General features: G+C 45.5%; 2 protein-coding genes across 4 annotated transcripts; one reads left to right on the top strand and one right to left on the bottom strand.

Annotated features, from left to right (window-relative positions):
* Positions 1-4,197: 4,197 nt before the first annotated feature.
* Positions 4,198-12,143, bottom strand: Derl2 (derlin 2). Of its 2 annotated transcripts, XM_055594236.1 has the most exons (7): positions 12,028-12,143; positions 11,190-11,255; positions 8,774-8,847; positions 7,633-7,726; positions 6,758-6,953; positions 6,430-6,520; positions 4,198-4,679 (listed from the first exon to the last, which is right to left on the bottom strand). In XM_055594236.1, exons 1-7 carry the CDS (start codon positions 12,118-12,120, stop codon positions 4,574-4,576), a joined length of 720 nt encoding a protein of 239 aa, XP_055450211.1. In that variant the 5' UTR covers positions 12,121-12,143; the 3' UTR covers positions 4,198-4,573. The 2 variants fall into 2 exon arrangements, with proteins under 2 accessions (XP_055450211.1, XP_055450213.1); XM_055594238.1 differs by lacking the exons at positions 4,198-4,679; positions 6,758-6,953; positions 7,633-7,726; positions 8,774-8,847 and having other exon boundaries at positions 6,433-6,520.
* A 322-nt stretch (positions 12,144-12,465) lies between these two features.
* Positions 12,466-17,943, top strand: Mis12 (MIS12 kinetochore complex component). 2 transcript variants are annotated; one of them, XM_055594468.1, is made up of 2 exons: positions 12,466-12,605; positions 15,213-17,943. In XM_055594468.1, exon 2 carries the CDS (start codon positions 15,247-15,249, stop codon positions 15,865-15,867), a length of 621 nt encoding a protein of 206 aa, XP_055450443.1. In that variant the 5' UTR covers positions 12,466-12,605; positions 15,213-15,246; the 3' UTR covers positions 15,868-17,943. The 2 variants fall into 2 exon arrangements, with proteins under 2 accessions (XP_055450443.1, XP_055450442.1); XM_055594467.1 differs by lacking the exon at positions 12,466-12,605 and adding an exon at positions 12,773-13,029.
* The last annotated feature ends 297 nt before the right edge of the window (positions 17,944-18,240 follow it).

Raw genomic sequence — 18,240 nt, 5'->3', positions numbered from 1 at the left:
TAAGAGGACCGGGTTAGGTCCTCTTACCTGCTGAGGCAGTTCTCTGGCGTGGTTTGGTTTGATTATAGGGAATGTGGTCTCCAGTGAATAATCTACAACTCTTAACTCATATAAAGGCTATAAATTTAGTAAGGGGACCTGCTTTTTAGAACTCCACGATCTGGACCTTTCCCAGTCTGGTGTGGCCTCGCTCCTGCTGTAATGTTCAAAGCTTTAAGAAGGTCTGGGCCCCCATGAAGCCGCACTACACCCAAGTTTACCAGGAAATTCGGGTAGGGATGGGGTTAATAGCCCTTACCCTTGGCAAAATCAGGAGTACCAATAAAAGTAAAGCTTTGAAAGGCTCCAGCCCTGCACCTGCCCATGGCCATCGGCAGCGGCTCTGAGTCCTCCAGATGAATCGTTTGGCTAAACTTAAACAAGCTGTTAGATGGAAACTTGGAACATTCACTGTATACTTACCTAAACACCATTTACAATGTGGCCTTAAAGAATGTATCTGAGAAGCAAAACCAACCAAACAAAAGCCAAACAAACCCCAGCTGCATTTATTTAACTTTTGACAGTATAAACAGGGGTTTCTAAAAAAAAAAAAAAAAGTTCTTGTTGAACATGTTTAGGTTGCATGTTAGGAATGTAGACTTGGGTTGGAGGCAGCGATCGGGGTTAGGGATGCATACTGCTCCTTCAGAGAACCCAACTTTGTTTCTTAACACCATGTCTGGCACAATTGCCTGTAACCCTAGCTCCAGGAGATCCTGCACCTCTAGCTCCCCAGGGCACCCAAACTTATGTGCACACCCCTATTCAAAGACACATGTAAGTACATACAATTTTAAATTATAAATCTTAGAAAAAAGAATAAGGTGACTGCCCCCCCCCCCGTGTTGATTTAGGAAGACAATCAATCCCCTACAAAAAAGAAAAATAACTAATGTACCTTGAATAAATAATAGGCAATTGCCAGTTTTTTCTTGAATGTGGGGTCTTATATTCCTAAATGTCAAGAGTCCAAATAGGTCATATAAATGAGTGAAATCACCTCTTGGTAAGTAAAAAACTTCTTAAAAGTACATTTATTGATTGGTTGATTTGGCATACGTGAGAGAGGGGGAAGGGAGAACATGGAGGTCAGAGGAGAGCTTATGACAGTTGCTTCCACCATGTGGTAGCCTGGGTATTGAACTCCGGTCTTTAGACTTGGTGATATGTGGCCTTATCTATGGAGCTGTCCTGTCAGCCGCAGCACACAGGCACACACCCTCCCCACCCCTTCTCCAGAGCCACTAACCACAGGCGGCGGCCTCACGCAAGCTATTAAGACAAGAAAAGCAAAACAAAAATTTTTGTTATGTTCTTAAAATATTGGCTCAGTTCTTTTCAATGAAGGCAAACCTTCTATAAGGGACTAATCTTAGCAATCCAAATATTCAGCAGCCTCAGTGATGAAACAACCAAATCACGCTGCCCACATGTCCTTCAGTGGCAGTCTGACATCTGCTGCCCCTCCAAAAGAAAAGTCTCTTGTGGTTCAGTGGCTAGAATACCCTGATTCTTTGTCCGGAAGATGATCCGTTAGACACATTTCATTCTTGTCTGAGTGGTTAAGTCTGTGCACTTAACTCCCAGGTCTGACCATGGCTATACCAGCTCACACTCACCTTGAATTGCACACCTACCAAACCATTGCCCTCAGTCAAGTCCAGCTTTGCTCCATCCTGTTTCCAGAAGCAATATTTACTCTCAGTTGCTAGGTACGAATTTGCAAACATACACATCAATACTTTCACAATTAAAAATACAAGATAATAGTTTGCTGATCAATAAACGAAGTGTTTATTCAGCACCGTGTGCCAAGCACTGTGCTGGGCACTGTGGTGGATACAAAAGTTAAGACACAGTCCCTGCCCTTGAGGAGCTTACATTCTAAGAGGAAACAAAACTAACATACATGGAGCAGCTCGGAACAGTACACGGCAATATAGGATTTGGTATAAGATTTTTTAGTACAGATTTGAAGCTTCGTAAGAATTTAAAGAAGACAATGAAATAGACCTTTGTATTAAGATTTTAGTGTCAGGGTCTTGAAAGACTCAAGAAATTTAAGTTGAGGTCCCTGCTAGGTAGAAGCGGGAGCAGTGTTCAGAGGAAGACAGAAAGTAAAGTATGCATCTGATAAGGGTGAGAAGTGACTGCAGACTGAGTGCCTAACCATCCAAGCAGGGGTCAAGAGCTTTAATGCAAACTCAGCATACTAAGTCGCTTAGTCATCCTGAGTAGGACAGAAGGGCAGGGTCCTGGCTAACCTGACCGACCTCACATGTTAAAGGTGAACTAAAGAGTGGCCAAAGGCATGACAATTCCAGGGAGCATGTTTCACCACATGCTATTTGCTCCAGTGTTCTCCAATTCCCAGAGGACCCAGAGACAGAGTTATGGTTCCAGTTCAAGGTCCAGGATGTGGACACTTTGTCTCATGGAAGTACAAACGAAATATAAAAGACAGGAGGACACAGAAGGAATGACAGTAAAAGAAGTGGAAGAAACAAGTAAAAATTCACAGTGAAAAAACCACATCAAAGAATATAAACTGTATCTCCAAGGGAGATGCCATTGGTAGGTCCATTCATTCTTAAATGGACATTTACTGTTTTTCTATAACAAACTCCCTATGCTTTAGGTGTGCTTTAAGTTACTTCTGCTACAATCAACCCAGAAATGTCTCAAACTATATTCATGTCGGCTTAAGTGGCCACAGAATGCCATAATCCAATCTCACTTTTCTGGTGACTTGCGTCATGAAAAGGGCGTGTTTTGCTGGGGAGGCGGGGACTCTCCCTGGTGCACAGGGACTCGCTAACCAAGCAAACCAAGCGGGACTGGCTGAAGTACTCAGAGGCCAAGTGACTGAAGTCAGCACTCCCAGGACTGTGTGGAGCGTTGCATGGCATTCTGCCACTAGAAATTCATATCCTAAAAATCAAAAACTGCTGTAAACTACACATCCAAAACGCATTCCCCGTCTTCCAGTCATTACTGTGTAGAGGTGTTCACTATTTAAAATGAACAGCTGGTGAAAAATTTTGGAATTTTGCCACAATAACTCCATTAATTAGCTAAATCTAAAATTAACTCACAGAAAATAAACAAAACCTAAAGAAACCCATATCTGGCTGAAAAGCAAGCAATAATAATAAAAACAAATTCCTGAAAGTTAGTGAAGAGTAATAATTAAGCTTAAGAATCCCACCATGACCATACAATCTAAGACTGTCATCAAACTTTAAAGACTTGAACAAAAGCAGTCCCATTGAGCCACGCCCATAAAATCACAACCTTCTTCAGTTATTTACTAGCAAAGCACACTCACACCGTTCGTTCCTTATTGTATACTCCACTTAGTCATTGAAATACTTTTCACTTCAAAGACAATCGGAAATTTCTTGCCTAGAATGCTTACTATAGCGTATTTAAGCCTAAACTCTCACCTGGAAAGCAACTCAGCCAAAATAGGATGATCCCGTGTGTGAGGTCCTGTGCCCACGTTTATGAAAACTACCTGAGGTCGCCTTTCTAGGTCTGCTAAGCAGCATGAATGAAAAGCTGCTGGGTTGTCAGGGGGTGATGCCTTCACCAGCACTCACCAGTGTGGCTGCTTCCAAAGACCCTCATCGCTACCAGCTGGGCAGATGAGCCGGGCACTTGGCCCTGAAAAGGTCTGAGCTTCTCTTGAAATGCATACGGAAAGGAACATGTGCCTGGCTGCCCATTCTTAGTCCTGTGTTTGACAAAGGGTGGACCTCACTTATCTGGGTATTTCTTAGCAGAGAAATTCCAGGTAAAACAGATGCCAAGTTGCTTTTTGTTTAGAGCTGGCTTTCTCCAGCCAGATTCCTCTCCCACGAGAGTCAGCCTCCCTTCTCTGTCCTCCTGTGGTCTAACAACTTGAAGCTTCGCAGTTTTTAGACAGAACTATCTGAAGGGCAGAAATCAGCACCATCTTCTTTCCACTGAGGCTAGCACTGTGAACTAGTCAGCTGTACAGACTGCTATGTATTTCCACTCTTGAAAGGAAATCCAGTGGAAAGCCGTGGAGACACGGGGGCAGGCGTGGAAACTGCTGCGTTCAGACCTACACAGGAGACCTACAACACATTACCATGATTTAAAAGATCACACGAAAGCTTAAAAACAGTGTGAGAGAGATGGAATTCAGTTTTATTTTGTCCTCTCTGAAACTCTCGTTTACACCACGGCCTTGTCTGTCAAAGAGGAGAGGAAAGCCCCGCCTGTTGCCACAGAGCGCAAGTACCCGTGTACTTGTCAGAGGCGGCAGGATATGCTTCTCCAGTTTTTGGCTCCAAGAGGTTATACTTTCAGTACCAGCATAGTGAGGAACCCCTGGCAAACTGCTGGAAACGTCTTCTGTGTTAGTCAGTGTACCATTCCGTAAAGTGCTTCTGGAGTTAAAATCTGTCACGCTGTCCACACTTTTGCAACAAGGGATAAAAGGATCCCAATGGGCATTTCACTGAGTCTTTCTCAGATGGCTCTCATAATTGGCACAGCTGCTTTACCCTCCAAGGCGCTGGCCTTCACCCCAAGCAAAGCCTCCTGGCCGCTCTTCAGGTAGTGGGTTGTAGTTGGGATCCTCATCTGGCGTATCAAAAATAGTCCTCCTGAAATACAGAGACCATTTAGTGCCAGAGCCATCTTCGATCGTAAGTCTCAGAAAGCAGTTCATTCCCACAGACAGCGTCATCCCTGCCTGCCCGTTAGAGCCGCTCCGTTCCTATCTAACCTCACATTAACTTTTACCTCCTTCATCTATGTTATGTTACTATAGAAGCGACAAACACTGATGAAGTCCCTGGCATAGTCAGATCCACAGGCACATAAAAAGAATGGCGGTTGCTGGGTGATAGGGATGTACGGAGTTACTTAAGGGCAGAGCTTTAGGGTGACAGAGAAACACACTCTAAGCATAGTGGCCGTAGCAGCACAACACAAACACCCTCACCACTGAGCTGCTCATTTACACATGGTTACGATGGTGAAGTCCATGCTGGAGTGCGTGGACTGTGACGTGGACATCCACTACTCCAATTACAGAAGGGAAAGCAGTGACTAATGGCAATGTTGTCTTGTAGAGGAGCCACATTTGGTGCCCAGCGCCCACACCAGGGGGATTACAACCACCTGTAGCTCAAGATTCAGGGGATACACTGTCCTGTGGCCTCTGAAAGCATACACACCCATGTATTCTGTGCACATAAAATGCAGGCACACAGTGTAGCGAACACATTTATAAATGTTAAAAAATTTAAAATGATACAGCTATAAAAAACAAGTGTATACAGTTATCCAATTCCCAAGTAGCCAGCTCTAAACATTCACATACAAGCAACACTAGATGGATTAAAGGGGTAAATAGATCTGGTATCCATCTGTACACTAATAGTTAATGAGGAGGTCGTGACCTGAGTAGGAATGGGGGAGACATAGGAGGAGGAAGAGGAGAGAAGGACAAGTACATACAGCAATCATGTAGGAAATTATCAAAATGATACACAGGGAGTTAAGATGCCAGGCTGCTCATCAAGAAGCCAGTCCAGGGATGCTGCTGTGTGTAAAATTACAGGTTTTATTTCCTTCCTTCTGTTTTGTTGTTGTTGTTGCTGCTGCCACTGCTGTTAATGAAAAAATTATCTTTTCCTCTTGAGATGGACTCTTGGTGTGTCACCTAGGCTCGCATCAAACTTTGGACTCACCTGCCTCAGCTTCAGAGCAGATAGGACAACAGGCACATCTTGCTAGCTAGTTCGTTCTTCTCTTACTTTTACTTTTCATTTTAGTTCTTTTTTTAAAGGTTTATTTATTTGTGTATTTTACATATATGGGTATTTTGTTTGCAAAAGAACAAGCTCCCTGGGTCTACAGTTACAGACAGTTAGCAGACAATGGGTGCTGGGAATTGAACCTGGGTCTTCTGGAGAAGCACCAGTCCTGTTAGCCAATGAACCATTTCGTTCTTTTTAGCTTGACTATTCTACCGAGAACGTGTCAGGAAGCTGCAGCCCCACCACCTGCTTCCCTGCTCAGATGCCGTCAGCCAGGTCCTCTGAACGGCCCTGTTCACCGTGCGGCTCACTTCCCACAACTGCACAGCCGCTTCCAAACCTGCAGGCTCCTCCCGGGGACACAGTGGTCACTCAAACAACTGCAAGGTCACCCCATGTTGTCAGAGCCCAGTGGTCACACCCCTGGCCCAATCTGCTTCTGGCAAATCCCAAAGCTCCCCACTGCAGACAAGCTGCTCAGTCTGCAAACACTGATACGAGCCTCATGAACTGGGCACCGAGGGAGCCCAAACTAAACCGTGATTGTGGTGTGTCTGTGCGGACGTGGAACAGGGAGTTAAATACTCACAAAATAGACGGTGTTTTCAGAATTCTTATTCCACCAGGCTGATTGGGAAATATATCTTCCAAGAAAAAATATATGTGCCCAACTGCAATACCTATAATGAACCAGAAATAAAAGATAAATAGGGAGATTAAAACTCCAATTTTGTTCCCTGCTAACATACACTTTATTTAGGATTAATTATTAAAAACAAAACAAAACAAATCTTTCAGATATAATTATTAAACAGTCTTGCAATAGCTATTTATGAAGACTAAACAGAATAAACATGAATGACAGTGACAAAATAAATTTTCAGGTAAAAAGGAGAAAAAGTAATTTTAAGACTTACCCAAAAGGTCCACAATAATCGAGTTCCCCAACAACAAAGAAAAGCCCATGAGCACCCAGGGCAGAAAGGGGGCCTGGAAGTTCAGAAGACCAAAGAAGTTCATGCGGACATACGGGTTCCTCCGGCTCCACACATAGACCAGCATTATTGTAAAGGCCTGGCCTAAAAACACTAAGCTCACAAACAAACCAAAAAGCTACCAAAGGACATTAAGGAAAGTATCAACCGGAAGTTTACTAGGGAAGGCTAAGCAAAAGACTAAAAGTTGCCCTTTAGCTAAGACCTGAGTGAGAAGAGCCGAGTGGTGACATTTTTAAACTATAAGAAAAGCCTGAAATTAAGAACCCAAGGAAATTAGGTGGAAACTGGCTTGGGCTGGGTTATAGCTACTTCAAACTAAGATTCTGCTTTTGTGACGCTCTTGTCTTTTGCTTGGACAGTAAGAACAGGGAAGCTGGTTCAGCATGGACCCTGTCACAGGTGCCGAGGCACGCAGCTGAACAAAGAAGGCTTCCCGGCAGGCGGCAGGACATCGGAGGCGCCACACAGCAAAATGCTCTTCTTGTTAAAGACAGTCTTGACAGTGATTTAGCACACCTCTTCTTAATCGAGTTTAAAGGTGAAGTCACCCACACCGTGAAGTAATGGAGGTGCTTCACCATAACCCACCTCGGCTGGGGGTTCTTGCCCAGCGCAGCCTCCTGCCCAACCTCAAGGCCGGCTGTGAAATAAATGGTAGCACCCCGAGGCTACAATCTGTAGATCAACTCTTTTTGTTTGTTCAAAGTAGTGAATCACTGGAGACAGATGAAAAGCTTGAGGAACATACAGCCTGCTCTTTAGTAGTTTCCTGTAATCCACTTGTTGAAGGATACAGTCATTAAAAATCCACCAAAAAGGAACATAAATACAAAGTCTGCCGTCCGACCTCGGAAAGAGCCTTCTTCTAGCATTCGGCAGTAACGATATCTTAATTGTCAAGTTAAGAAAGTATCAGGCGCACACACGAGGATAAGCTGTAACAAACCACTGAAACACACCTGGGCTTCGAGAACCTCTGAGCAATAAACTGGTCTCCTTTCTTCCTCAGGGGTTTTAGGCCATGTCAAAACTAGCACCGTGTTTGACAAAGCCCATCCTTACTGGAGTCACTTCAAATACTGCATCAACACGCTTCTCCTCGCCTTCACATCTCTGCTAGTTTGTAGTGTTGTCTTTCCCACGCTCACCTACATGTAATTTGCACTGTCCTTGGTTTGCTGGCTTGGGAAAATCCCTTCAAAGAAGCCTTGTGTGGTAAGTACTTTTTCAGGCCAAGCAGGCTAAGCATTTCTATTCCAGTCAATAAAAACTGTAATGAAAAACCGTTTATTAGAAACTTGTCAGAATGGTATCCGCGGGAAACACAAGGATCCATTCTAAGACTTAAGTCCCGTCACCCCCAAAGGCCCTGCCCCCTTCGTCTGAGCTGAGCACTGGGTGAAGGAGGAATGCCTAGCTCAGCACGCCCAATCACCATTTGCTTCTTCAGTGACCACGGCTCTTCCTGCCTTTCAGTGGACCTAACTAAACATGTCACGCCCAGCAGATATTCTGACACTCTTTGTTTTGTAGCCTTGCAATCATGGCCCCTTCCCACAAACCCATCCCAAACCCGGGGAATTCTGTTGAGTTACCAGTGTTTCCACCTCTTTACTACTACACCAGCTGATGCTCACGTGACAAACACGCCCACAGTGACATACAACTTAAGGACAGTATCTTTTAACAGTTGGAACCTCCCAGGTGAACAAGGACTTAGAAACAGCTTCAAACGTTATGATCTGATTACAAAGTACAGACTCAGAAGTCATAACTAAATGGTATAAAAACAAACCAACAAGAATTGTTTCAACCTACAGTAAATACGAAGTTAATATATATATATTATATTATAGTATATATATATATACACTATAGTAGATACATATTACATAATCTAAGGTTTTGACGTTGACTCCACTCAATAAAGGATACAGAAATATCATGTTAAACAAAAAATTGAATCCAACTGGACCAAAAAATAAGAAATTGGTGATTAGCCTCCATATCTGCCGGGGTGGACGGGGAATAAAAAGAAAGACTCATTAAGAATACATGACCAGGGAACATTTCCATACTAAGATAAAAACAACATTCTGTGATTCTGAGACTCTGAATAGACAGGGCCCACTTAAACAGGCACACAATCTAATTCTAGATTGGTTCTCTCTTCGAGAGCGTGCGTGCATATGCGTATGTATGTGTGTATGTGTGTGTGTGTGTGTGTTGCTTCTAGTTAAAAGACTGAATGATACTAATTGAAGTCTGAAATATATATGGATGATGGGACAAAAAGGTCAAATATCATGGTTATCTTTTCTGAAACAGCTCGGCAAGCCCACACTCTGCGGCTAAGCACAGTATGCGGAAACCGTCTGCGCAAAAGCTAGGTTAGTTTGCAGAACAGAGCACTCTTACATGTAGACATCATAATCTGAATGAGGGGCTTACAGGGACTAAAAACTTCAGCGATCCAGTATATAAAGCTGCCAAGAATGTCTCTATATTGGTACAACATCCTGATGAAAGTTTCTAAGGCACAGAGCCAGGCCCTGGTTTGAAGTCAACTTCCTGCAAGTCAGAATTAATGCTGTAAGACAAGGAAAGCTACAAGAGCAGTCTTGCCTCCTCACCTACAACTACTCAAAAAGCTTTATACAACTTACTATCACATGTGATCTCAGCACCCGGTGAGAGAAGCAAGTGGTGTAACTATCCTCACTTCAGATAAGGAATCTTAAGACTTATGGCTTAGGCTAGTAGTGGTGGCACATTCCTTTAATTCGAGCACTCGGCAGGCAGGGGCAGCTGGATCTTTGTGAGTTCCAGGTCAGCCAAGGCTACCCAGAAAAACAAACAAAAACTTTTGTCTTGCCCAAGGACATGCAGCTGAGTGAAGACTCTGATAGCAAATCTAGAACTGCTAATTCCAAACTTTAATGTAAGAGTTTAACCCTGCCTAGGCATGGTTGCTCCTGTATAATCCTAGCACTAAGGAGTCCAGGCAAGAAGACCACAGAGGATTACTGTAAAGTTCAAGAGTCACCCAGGCTACATAAGAGACCCTGTCTTAAAAAAAAAAAGTATGGCGATCCTAGAAGGCTGAGACAGGAGGATACCACGAGGGCCATGCCAGCCATAGCTACAAAACAAATTATCTCAAAAACAAAGAACTTAACCCTAGAGTCAAGCCAAACAAACCTGTAGGAAGCGTTTGCTGGGGCAAACACCACAGGAATACCAACTTGGCAAAGACAAGATATCAAAGGACCAACTGCTTCATACACCATTAACCCTCTGACCACCGGTAACTTGTGATAATTAATACTGACAGAGGTAGAGTCCCCTAAGACAAATTCACGCATGTCTGGACTCAGTCACTCAAGGTTCACAAACGCTGGCCTTGAAAGGCCAGCTAGAGCTCAAGGGTACAAAGGGAGTGTGACACATCTAGGACAGACAAAGCATCATAAAGCAGAGTTACAGCTACTGAAATCTCGTCTCCACTTCACCTAGACTGCAAATGACCATCCTAGCCAGAAAACACACTTCTCTTTAGCATTTCAATCGCTGGAAAATGACTTCTTCAAACTATAATCTAACTAGCCAACACTGTTTTAGATAATGGCCCCTCAGCCCTGTTAGTATGATGTGACTTGTGGAAGGCAGACCGGCGTCAAAGCTCTACCAGAGCTGAGTTTGTGAACTAGACCCTGAGGATGAGCAACAGCGGCAGCTGTGTCTGGGTTGTGAACATAAAGCTGTCCTGGGAGACTCCCTGGGCAGACAGCTGTCAGTCTATTCTTGAGCCACATTACTGTTGTTGTTACTTTGTTCTGTCTTGAGAGAATGACCTGATGTGTGGCTTGCCCTGGCCTCCCCTTCCTGACTACAGGACTAAGGCCATGATAATTCTTAACTAGTACTCAAATACAGGAACTCAATACATTAAAACATACTGAAAACAGAAGATATGTTCCAAATTCCCACCCTTTTCAATTTTCTCAAGACAAGTGCCTCTCTAGACAGCCTAAGCTTATCCATCAGGGGCCATTCTTCTTACTTTGCCTGCGCCTGGGATTAGAGGCATTGGCCACTGTACTGGGCTCCACTCTGGCAATTCTAGTTTGGTATATGACGAAGAGCTCAGAAATACCGAGCAGCTCTTAAATGATTCTGGAGCCCAAGGAGACATAAGGATTCCCTCTTTACATCTCAACAAGACTTAAAGTAAGAGTTTCTCCCCATGAGACTATTTTCTGAGACTGTATCAGACAGGACTTACTACTTAATAAACAATAAAGAAAAAAGACAATGGAAACATTAGTCATAGTTGCTGTAAACCACTTACTTGAAAGTGTTTAAAAATTAACTCAGGATTGAAGTATAACTGAAAAGGTGTGATCAATTCCAATTGCTGAAATGGAAAAAGAGCTTCTTAAAGCAGATAAATTGTAAAACAAAATTTCAGCATTAACAACAAGGGATCAGTAGCTCTAACAATGTCTCTCACTGGGGGTAGATTTCTCTGTCTTGCTTGTGACCGCCGGTAAGGAATTCTTTAGAATTCGCACAACTGTTTTGTATCCTCCACACACAGTGCAAGTCTTATGTTGCAATATCTGCTATGAGACAGGTAGGTGGGGATATTTTAGAGACAAGACAACAGCATCTTTTAAGACTCTGAGCAGCCCTGGTCACCACCTCAAACAGCTGGGTGCGACAACTCGGAATAAGAGATTTGAGGCCCGATGCCATTAGGACTAGGCACAGGCGGCCAGTTGCTTACATCCCCAGGCCGACTTTTCAAAGACGTTTCCAGACAATTCGAGATTTCTGCCCTCAATACATTAGTCTGTGAACCTAGCGGACCTTACTCCCACTAGCCGCCTGGCCATAGCTAGAGCTCGCAGACACTGTTTTGGGTGGGCGGCTCCCGCATTTTTGACTCGCTCCAGGTCTGGATTTCATCTCACGGAAACTGACCTGCCCCTTTATGGAGGAGCACATCCTTCTCGGGTCACCGGCTTGGCACCCTTGGTACCATCCCGAACCCTAAAGTCAGGTCGGATGTCTCCACCCACCCCTGGGGACAGACCCACTGGGCTTCTCCGCGGCCCAAACCCGTTTTCCGAAGACCCAGTCATAGCTAGCCTGGACGAGGAGGACGCGGCGTCACAGCTGCTCACCACGGCCGTGGTGGTGAGGACGCAGGCGGTAGTGTAGGCGCGGCTGACCGGCGGGATCTGCAGATACTCCAGCCGGAGGCTCTGGTACGCCATCTTCCCCACCGCGCCTGCCCCCCTTCCCCTTCCGCCAGGATGCCAGGCGGCGGGGCGGACTCAAGGCCGGCCTTCAGCCTCCCCGCCACTGTCCAATCAGCGCTGCGCGCTCGGCCAGCGACCAATCGCCGGAGCCCCGGGGGCCGCCCATCCGCCAATCACGAGTTGTGCCTCCGCGTCGGCCCACCCTTCCTTCTCCGCCTACCAGCGCAGAGAGCCAGCGCCAGTTCCTCCCGCCAATCCCCGCAGGCCACAGCTGGCTTCCCCGCCTTGCCCCCCTCCGTTCACCAATCCGAGCGCGCCCTTTCGACCCTCGGCCAGCCAATCAGGAGTGCGATCCATCCCGCCTTTGCGTTCGTTCGCGGGGCACGTTCCGGCCGCCTCCGAGGAGAAGGCGCGGCCGCCTTCTTCAGCGGCTCGGGGCGGTTTGAAGGCGGTGGCGGGAAGCCGGTGCGTGGCGGACTCCATCACCCCGTGACCCTCCGGTAGGGGCCGTGGGCTCTCTGAGGAGGAGCGGGAAGTGGGGCTGGAGGAATGGCGTCGGGGCGCCGGAGCCTTCCGCAGGGTCCCCTCAGACCGGCCCCGCCGGGCCGGGAGACCAGGGTTCCCGGCGGGCATCGCGGCCGCGGGGTGGGACGGGAGCGGGAGCCGCCGGAAGAGCCTCCCGCTCCGCGGTGGCCCGGCTCGTCCGCGGGCCCGTTGGCTCCGAAGGCCGTGGTCGAGGTGGTGTGGGAGCCGCCCTGTTTAGCCGGGAAGAGACTGTGGATGTCTTAGCGCTGAGGGGAAAGCGGAAGAGGTAGCGGCCGGCTCTTGGGGGCTGCGCGCCCAGGGCGCGCTTACGGCAAGGAGAGAACACAGAATTGGGTTGGGTTGCCGCAGAGACTGTCCAGGTCGTAGCAGACGTATTCGGTAAGTTATAAAGAAGCCTTAAAAAAATTGTGGGGCAAAATGTGACTGTCAGGTCTGGCAGGAACCAAGTAGAAGGTTGGAGAGGATGACATTCAGAAATAAGCCGCTAAGGCAGAATGCAGTGGCGCGGTGCCTGTGTCTCCTGGCCGCTCTGGAGGCTGAAGCCAGAGGGTTTGTTGAATCCTGAAGTTGGAGGCCATTGGACAAAACACAGGAGATTGGGGACAAACACGAGAGCCGTGGTCTCGCTGCTAAAACTGTAGCTTTATGGCTACTGCCTCATCATAGCACTGGTAGTGTCTAAGAGAAAAGGCAAAATTGGAACTTTTCTCAGAACTGCGAATTCGGATGTAGGGATTTGGTTAGAATTGGTCATATATCGTGCATCAGGCCAGGATTGTTGAGAACTTTGAGGCGAGGTTCGGTTGCAAACTTGGAGAATTACAGGGTGCAAATCGTCGGTAGATTGACCCATGCTAGAACCGAGAAAAGAACTGGTCAGAGCCCGTCAGGTAAACGAGTGCAATTATCTGGATTGGGACATTAAAGTGGGCGCCTGAGTTCATGAGACTGTGTCTGTAGGGACTGGAAGGTGGCGATAGTTAGGAGCGTTTGTTTGCAGAGGACCTGAGTTGGATTCCCAGCACTCACATCTGTCGAATTGCAGCTCCAGGGGACCCAGCACCTTCTGGTTTTTGTGGGCATCTTCATGTATGTGTGGATGGATACACAGGTGGATACGTGCACACACACAGGTTAGCCAGAGCTACCTGTCTAAGAATAACAACACACATACACACATTTTAAAGAGTGTTGCCTTAGTATCCTGCTCCTTGGAAGGCGAAGGTGGAAAAATGGAAAATTTGAGGCCGTCCTAAGCAACATAATGATGTCCTATCTCAACAAAACAAAACCGTGGTAGGAACGTGGTTTCCTAGGAGGGAATCTGAGAAGTGTTCAGAAAGTAAAACTCCTTACAGTCTAGAGATAATCTGTGAATGATACTGCAAAACAAATCCTATTTATATAGCCCTATCATTATCACCACTCTGTCTTAAACCATTACATATATACATTTTCAAGGGTAGTTGTATTCTGCTTTCTCATAGGATTGCCCACACCTCTGGATACACTTTCTTTTAAAATTAAGTCTTTAAAAAAATTTATCTGATAGTTGAAGTGGCAGTTTGTAGATTACATTGAGTGCCCTTTCCTTATTTCTATAACAAGCATATAGCTACAAAAACGCCAAGGTTCAGCAATAAGGAAATGCGATGACATGTTTGTAGGTCTTACACTGGAAAGAAATGCCTCTTGGGTCCTTGAAACAAGTCAGGATAAAGGCGGGGTCATTTAGTTAGATTTTTATCCGATGGCTAAGGTGGAAGATGGAATAGAGGACATTTATAATGAGGTAATTAAAATGATAGAACATGGGCCTAAAAGGAATGGGGAAAGAAGTTAAATAGATGGACTGGGAGCAAGAAAGCAAAGGTCAGGGACTGAGGTACATTGTGAATGACAATTAGGCTAGCATGGGAGAGGGTTCAAGAATTAGGTAAGTTAATAGAGTGCTCTGTGGGCCCCGGGTTTTTAACTCCAGCACCACATAAAAAGTTGGGCATGTTCAAGGTATACTTCTAGGATCTTAGCACTTTGGTGTACAGGAAGAAGGATCAGAAGTTCGTGATCATCCTCAGCTACATCCCAAGATTGAAGCCAACTTCGGCCACATGAGGTCCTGTCACAAACGAAAGAAAGAGTTTGAGGCCAACCCATAGGCTGCACAGCAAGACATTGTCTTGAAAGGTCAGGGGTGGGGATGTGTAGATCATTGACATTCAGAAAACTTTCTTCCTAGGGCACTGAGGCTGTCTGCTTAAACCGTTAAAGTTGACAAGGGAACAGAACTGAGAAGGTTGGGCTGTGCCTCAGTCCTTAGCAATAGTAACTAAGGGAAATGAATAGTAAAGAGGGTATCGCTCTACTCTACTTGGCTCAGAGAGGCAAGGGCTTCTGGCTTCTGTTGACAGTTGAGGCTGGAAGAAACTTAAGGTATCAAAGGAGCGCCAATTCCTTAGTTTTATTTGTGTCCTTTGTTTATTTGCTTATCAATAACAGCATTTGTTACTTTTCTCTGGTGACTTTATCAGAATGAAATGCTTTTCCTTTTGTACTTGCAGGTTTTTCCAGTTGAGGGCAGCAAAGTGCAGCAGGATGTCTGTGGATCCGATGGCCTACGAGGCCCAGTTCTTTGGTTTCACGCCACAGACGTGCCTGCTGAGGATCTATATAGCATTTCAAGACCACCTGTTTGAAGTGATGCAGGCTGTGGAGCAGGTTATCCTGAGGAAGCTGGAAGGCACTCCAGGCTGTGAGATTAGCCCTGTACAGATTCGTAAATGCACAGAGACGTTTCTTTGCTTCATGAAGGGACGTTTTGATAACCTTTTTGGCAAAATGGAGCACCTGATTTTGCAATCGATTTTGTGTATTCCTCCAAACATCCTGCTTCCTGAAGATAAGTGTCAGGAGACTCATCCTTTCAGTGAAGAAAAATTCCAGCTTCTCAAACAGGAAATCGAAGAGTTACAGGAGAAGTATAAAGTTGAATTACGTACTGAGCAGGCCCTTCTTGCAGAATTAGAGGAGCAAAAAATTGTTCAAGCCAAACTCAGAGAGACCTTAACTTTCTTTGATGAGCTTGAGAACATTGGCAGAGACCACGGAACTAGTAACTTTAGGGAGAGTTTGGTGTCCCTTGTCCAGAACTGCAGAAAACTCCAGAACATTAGAGACAGTGTGGAAAAGGAAAGCAGAAGACTGGAGATGCGGTGATTTCTCTAGTGAAGAGAGGCCGTGTAAAGAGGTGGCTTTCCTTTGTCTGCTCTTATGTTTAGGTCTTCAGCAGCCACTTCCCCCCTTTGCTAGGTTACACAAGGCAAATCGCAGGTCATCTGAATTGCGGGCTTCAGTTGGGACTTTTAAAGTGAGGCTTGTGTTCGCCTGCTTTCCCATTCTGAAGCTCGCGTGCCCTCAGGTCTGGTCATGTCTCCAGTTCTTTGGGATTGTAACCCCTCTGCTCCTAGGGATGTGCTAGTGTGATTTCAGGAGGGAATGGAATCCTTGAGTGACTGGGTGCTTCTGTTCATCACTTCTGGGTACCTGTGTGTTCGCTCATTGAGCGTTGGAGTGCAGCCATGAGTTACATCAGGGACTGACAGAAAAGCTGGCCTGGGGACATAGCTCAGTGGTAGAGTGTACTCAGAGTGGATGTCTCACGGTCTGACACGCCACATGAGAGAAGCAGAAGGCGAAGGGGGAGGAAGGAAAAAACAAAGGGAAACGGTACGTCAGAGGGGGTCAGGGCTATGACATGAGGTATATTACAATATTAGAAGGGGCATATCTGTCTGATAATGTAAGATTCAGGGGAGGCTTAAAAGAGAAGGCATTGGCCATGTTCCTGTGGGCTCATCCTGGACAAAGAAAAGAGCAGAGACCCTGTAAGGTAGAGCATATTAAGGAGTTTGCACAGCTGACACAGATGTGGGTCGTGTGGGAAGCAGGGTCACACTTCTCACTGGCCATTCTGGTTCATGAGACAAGCAGAGGCTGATGAGAGGGTCATCAGGCAAAAGTACTTGCAGTACAAGCCTGTGACCTGAGTCAAATCCCTGGAACCCACTTTAAAAGATGGGGAAAAAAGATTTACAAAATTGACTTCTAAGTGTACATGGGGCATTGGAGCCCCACCTCCACATTGCACGCATCACACATACATACACACATATATATTGAAAATTTAAGAGACAAGTAAAACCCCTGTGTATGTGTGAGTTTGTACCATTAAAAACTGACTCCTAGCCAGGCAAGGTGGAACATGCCTTTAATCCCAGTACTTGGGAGGCAGAGGCAGGCTGATATCTGAGTTTGAGGCCAGCCTGGTCTATAAAATGAGTCCAGAACAGCCAAGGGTCTGTCAGACAGGGAAGCCCTGTATCAAAAACCAAAATATAGAACAAGACCAAAAAAACCCGTCTGACTCCTAACTGGGCATCGCGCACACTGTTGATCCCAGCGCTCTGGAAGCAGAGGCGGTGGATCGCTTGTGAGTTCAGCCTGCTTTCATAGAGTTCCAGGGCAACCAGGGCTACACAGACCCTGTCTCAAAAAGAAAAGCAAAACAACAGAACTCAGATCTGACTGATGACACTTGTCATGTTGGTAAAGCAGACTGTTCAGGACCTTCGAGTAGATATCGGGACCACTGCAGCAAGATTTTGCATTGAGGCAGAGAGATTAGATTTTGAATTAAAAAAAAAAAAAAAGTTGGATGGGCAGCTAAGGGACAGAATGGGACTTGTAGGGGACAGAGGGGCTATCACCGGATAGAAATTTACTAAAGAGTCAGTGTTAGGGTGTGAATGTGTCTCACAAAATTCATGTGTTAAAACTCTTGACTTCTTAGGGATACAGTGTTGAATGTTTATACTTTGGTTAATGGAAATTCTGTGGAAGTGGAGTGTTTTTAGGGAGTGGTTTCCAATAAAAACATGAGTTCAGGAAGCTGGAGAAATGGCGTAGAGGTTAAGAACACTCGCTGTTCTTCCAAAGGTCCTGAGTTCAATTCCCAGCAACCACATGGTGGCTCATTAACCATCTATAGTAAGATCTGGTATACAGGCAGAATGTTGTATAAATAATAAATCTTAAAAAAAAAAAAAAAAGAAATGTAAAACATGAGTTCGGGGCCTTCCTCTCTGGTGTGATCTCTCTAATGCTTCCTATAATTACCTTAACTTTGGATTTCCTAATCTCTAACCTGTAAATAAATATTTTCTTGAAGTATTCATGTCCTATATTACGGCTTAATACATGGGAAGAGCCTCTTAATTCAGCACTGGCCTTTTTTTGTGGGGGAGGGGATGCTTAAAGAAGCCAAAGAGAATTCTACTTTGGTCATGATCCCTTTGTGATCTCAATCCTTTAGACTGAAGACAATGTGAGATTAAATTAAAATGATTAACCGACAGTTCCTTTATTAACCAGTCATCTATCAGGGCCGTCTGATTCCGCACACCTTTATCTGTGACTTTGTACACATTGGGTTGGGATAAGGAAACAAAAATACAGCTCGTGGCTTTGGTATAGAACAAAGGTTGTTTCTGTTTGCAGAACAAACCCTTCCAGAGCAAGGTCCTAATAATG

This window comes from Psammomys obesus, unplaced genomic scaffold (genome assembly GCF_907164565.1).
Source record: "Psammomys obesus unplaced genomic scaffold, mPsaObe1.curated_primary_1811, whole genome shotgun sequence".
NCBI lineage: Eukaryota > Metazoa > Chordata > Mammalia > Rodentia > Muridae > Psammomys > Psammomys obesus.
The sequence above is the reverse complement of the archived record's forward strand: the minus strand, read 5'-3'. Positions and strand labels throughout refer to the sequence as shown.

What these genes read in the sequence shown, in the direction of transcription:
- Derl2 (XM_055594236.1), bottom strand. Translation starts at nt 12,120, where the DNA reads ATGGCGTACCAGAGCCTCCGGCTGGAGTATCTGCAGATCCCGCCGGTC. An exon ending in TTGTTTAACATGATATTTCT is followed by an intron (nt 7,727 to 8,773) that starts GTATCCTTTATT and finishes TTGACAATTAAG; the next exon opens with ATATCGTTACTGCCGAATGC. An exon ending in TTGGTGGATTTTTAATGACT is followed by an intron (nt 6,954 to 7,632) that starts GTATCCTTCAAC and finishes GTCCTTTGGTAG; the next exon opens with CTTTTTGGTTTGTTTGTGAG.
- Mis12 (XM_055594468.1), top strand. Translation starts at nt 15,247, where the DNA reads ATGTCTGTGGATCCGATGGCCTACGAGGCCCAGTTCTTTGGTTTCACG.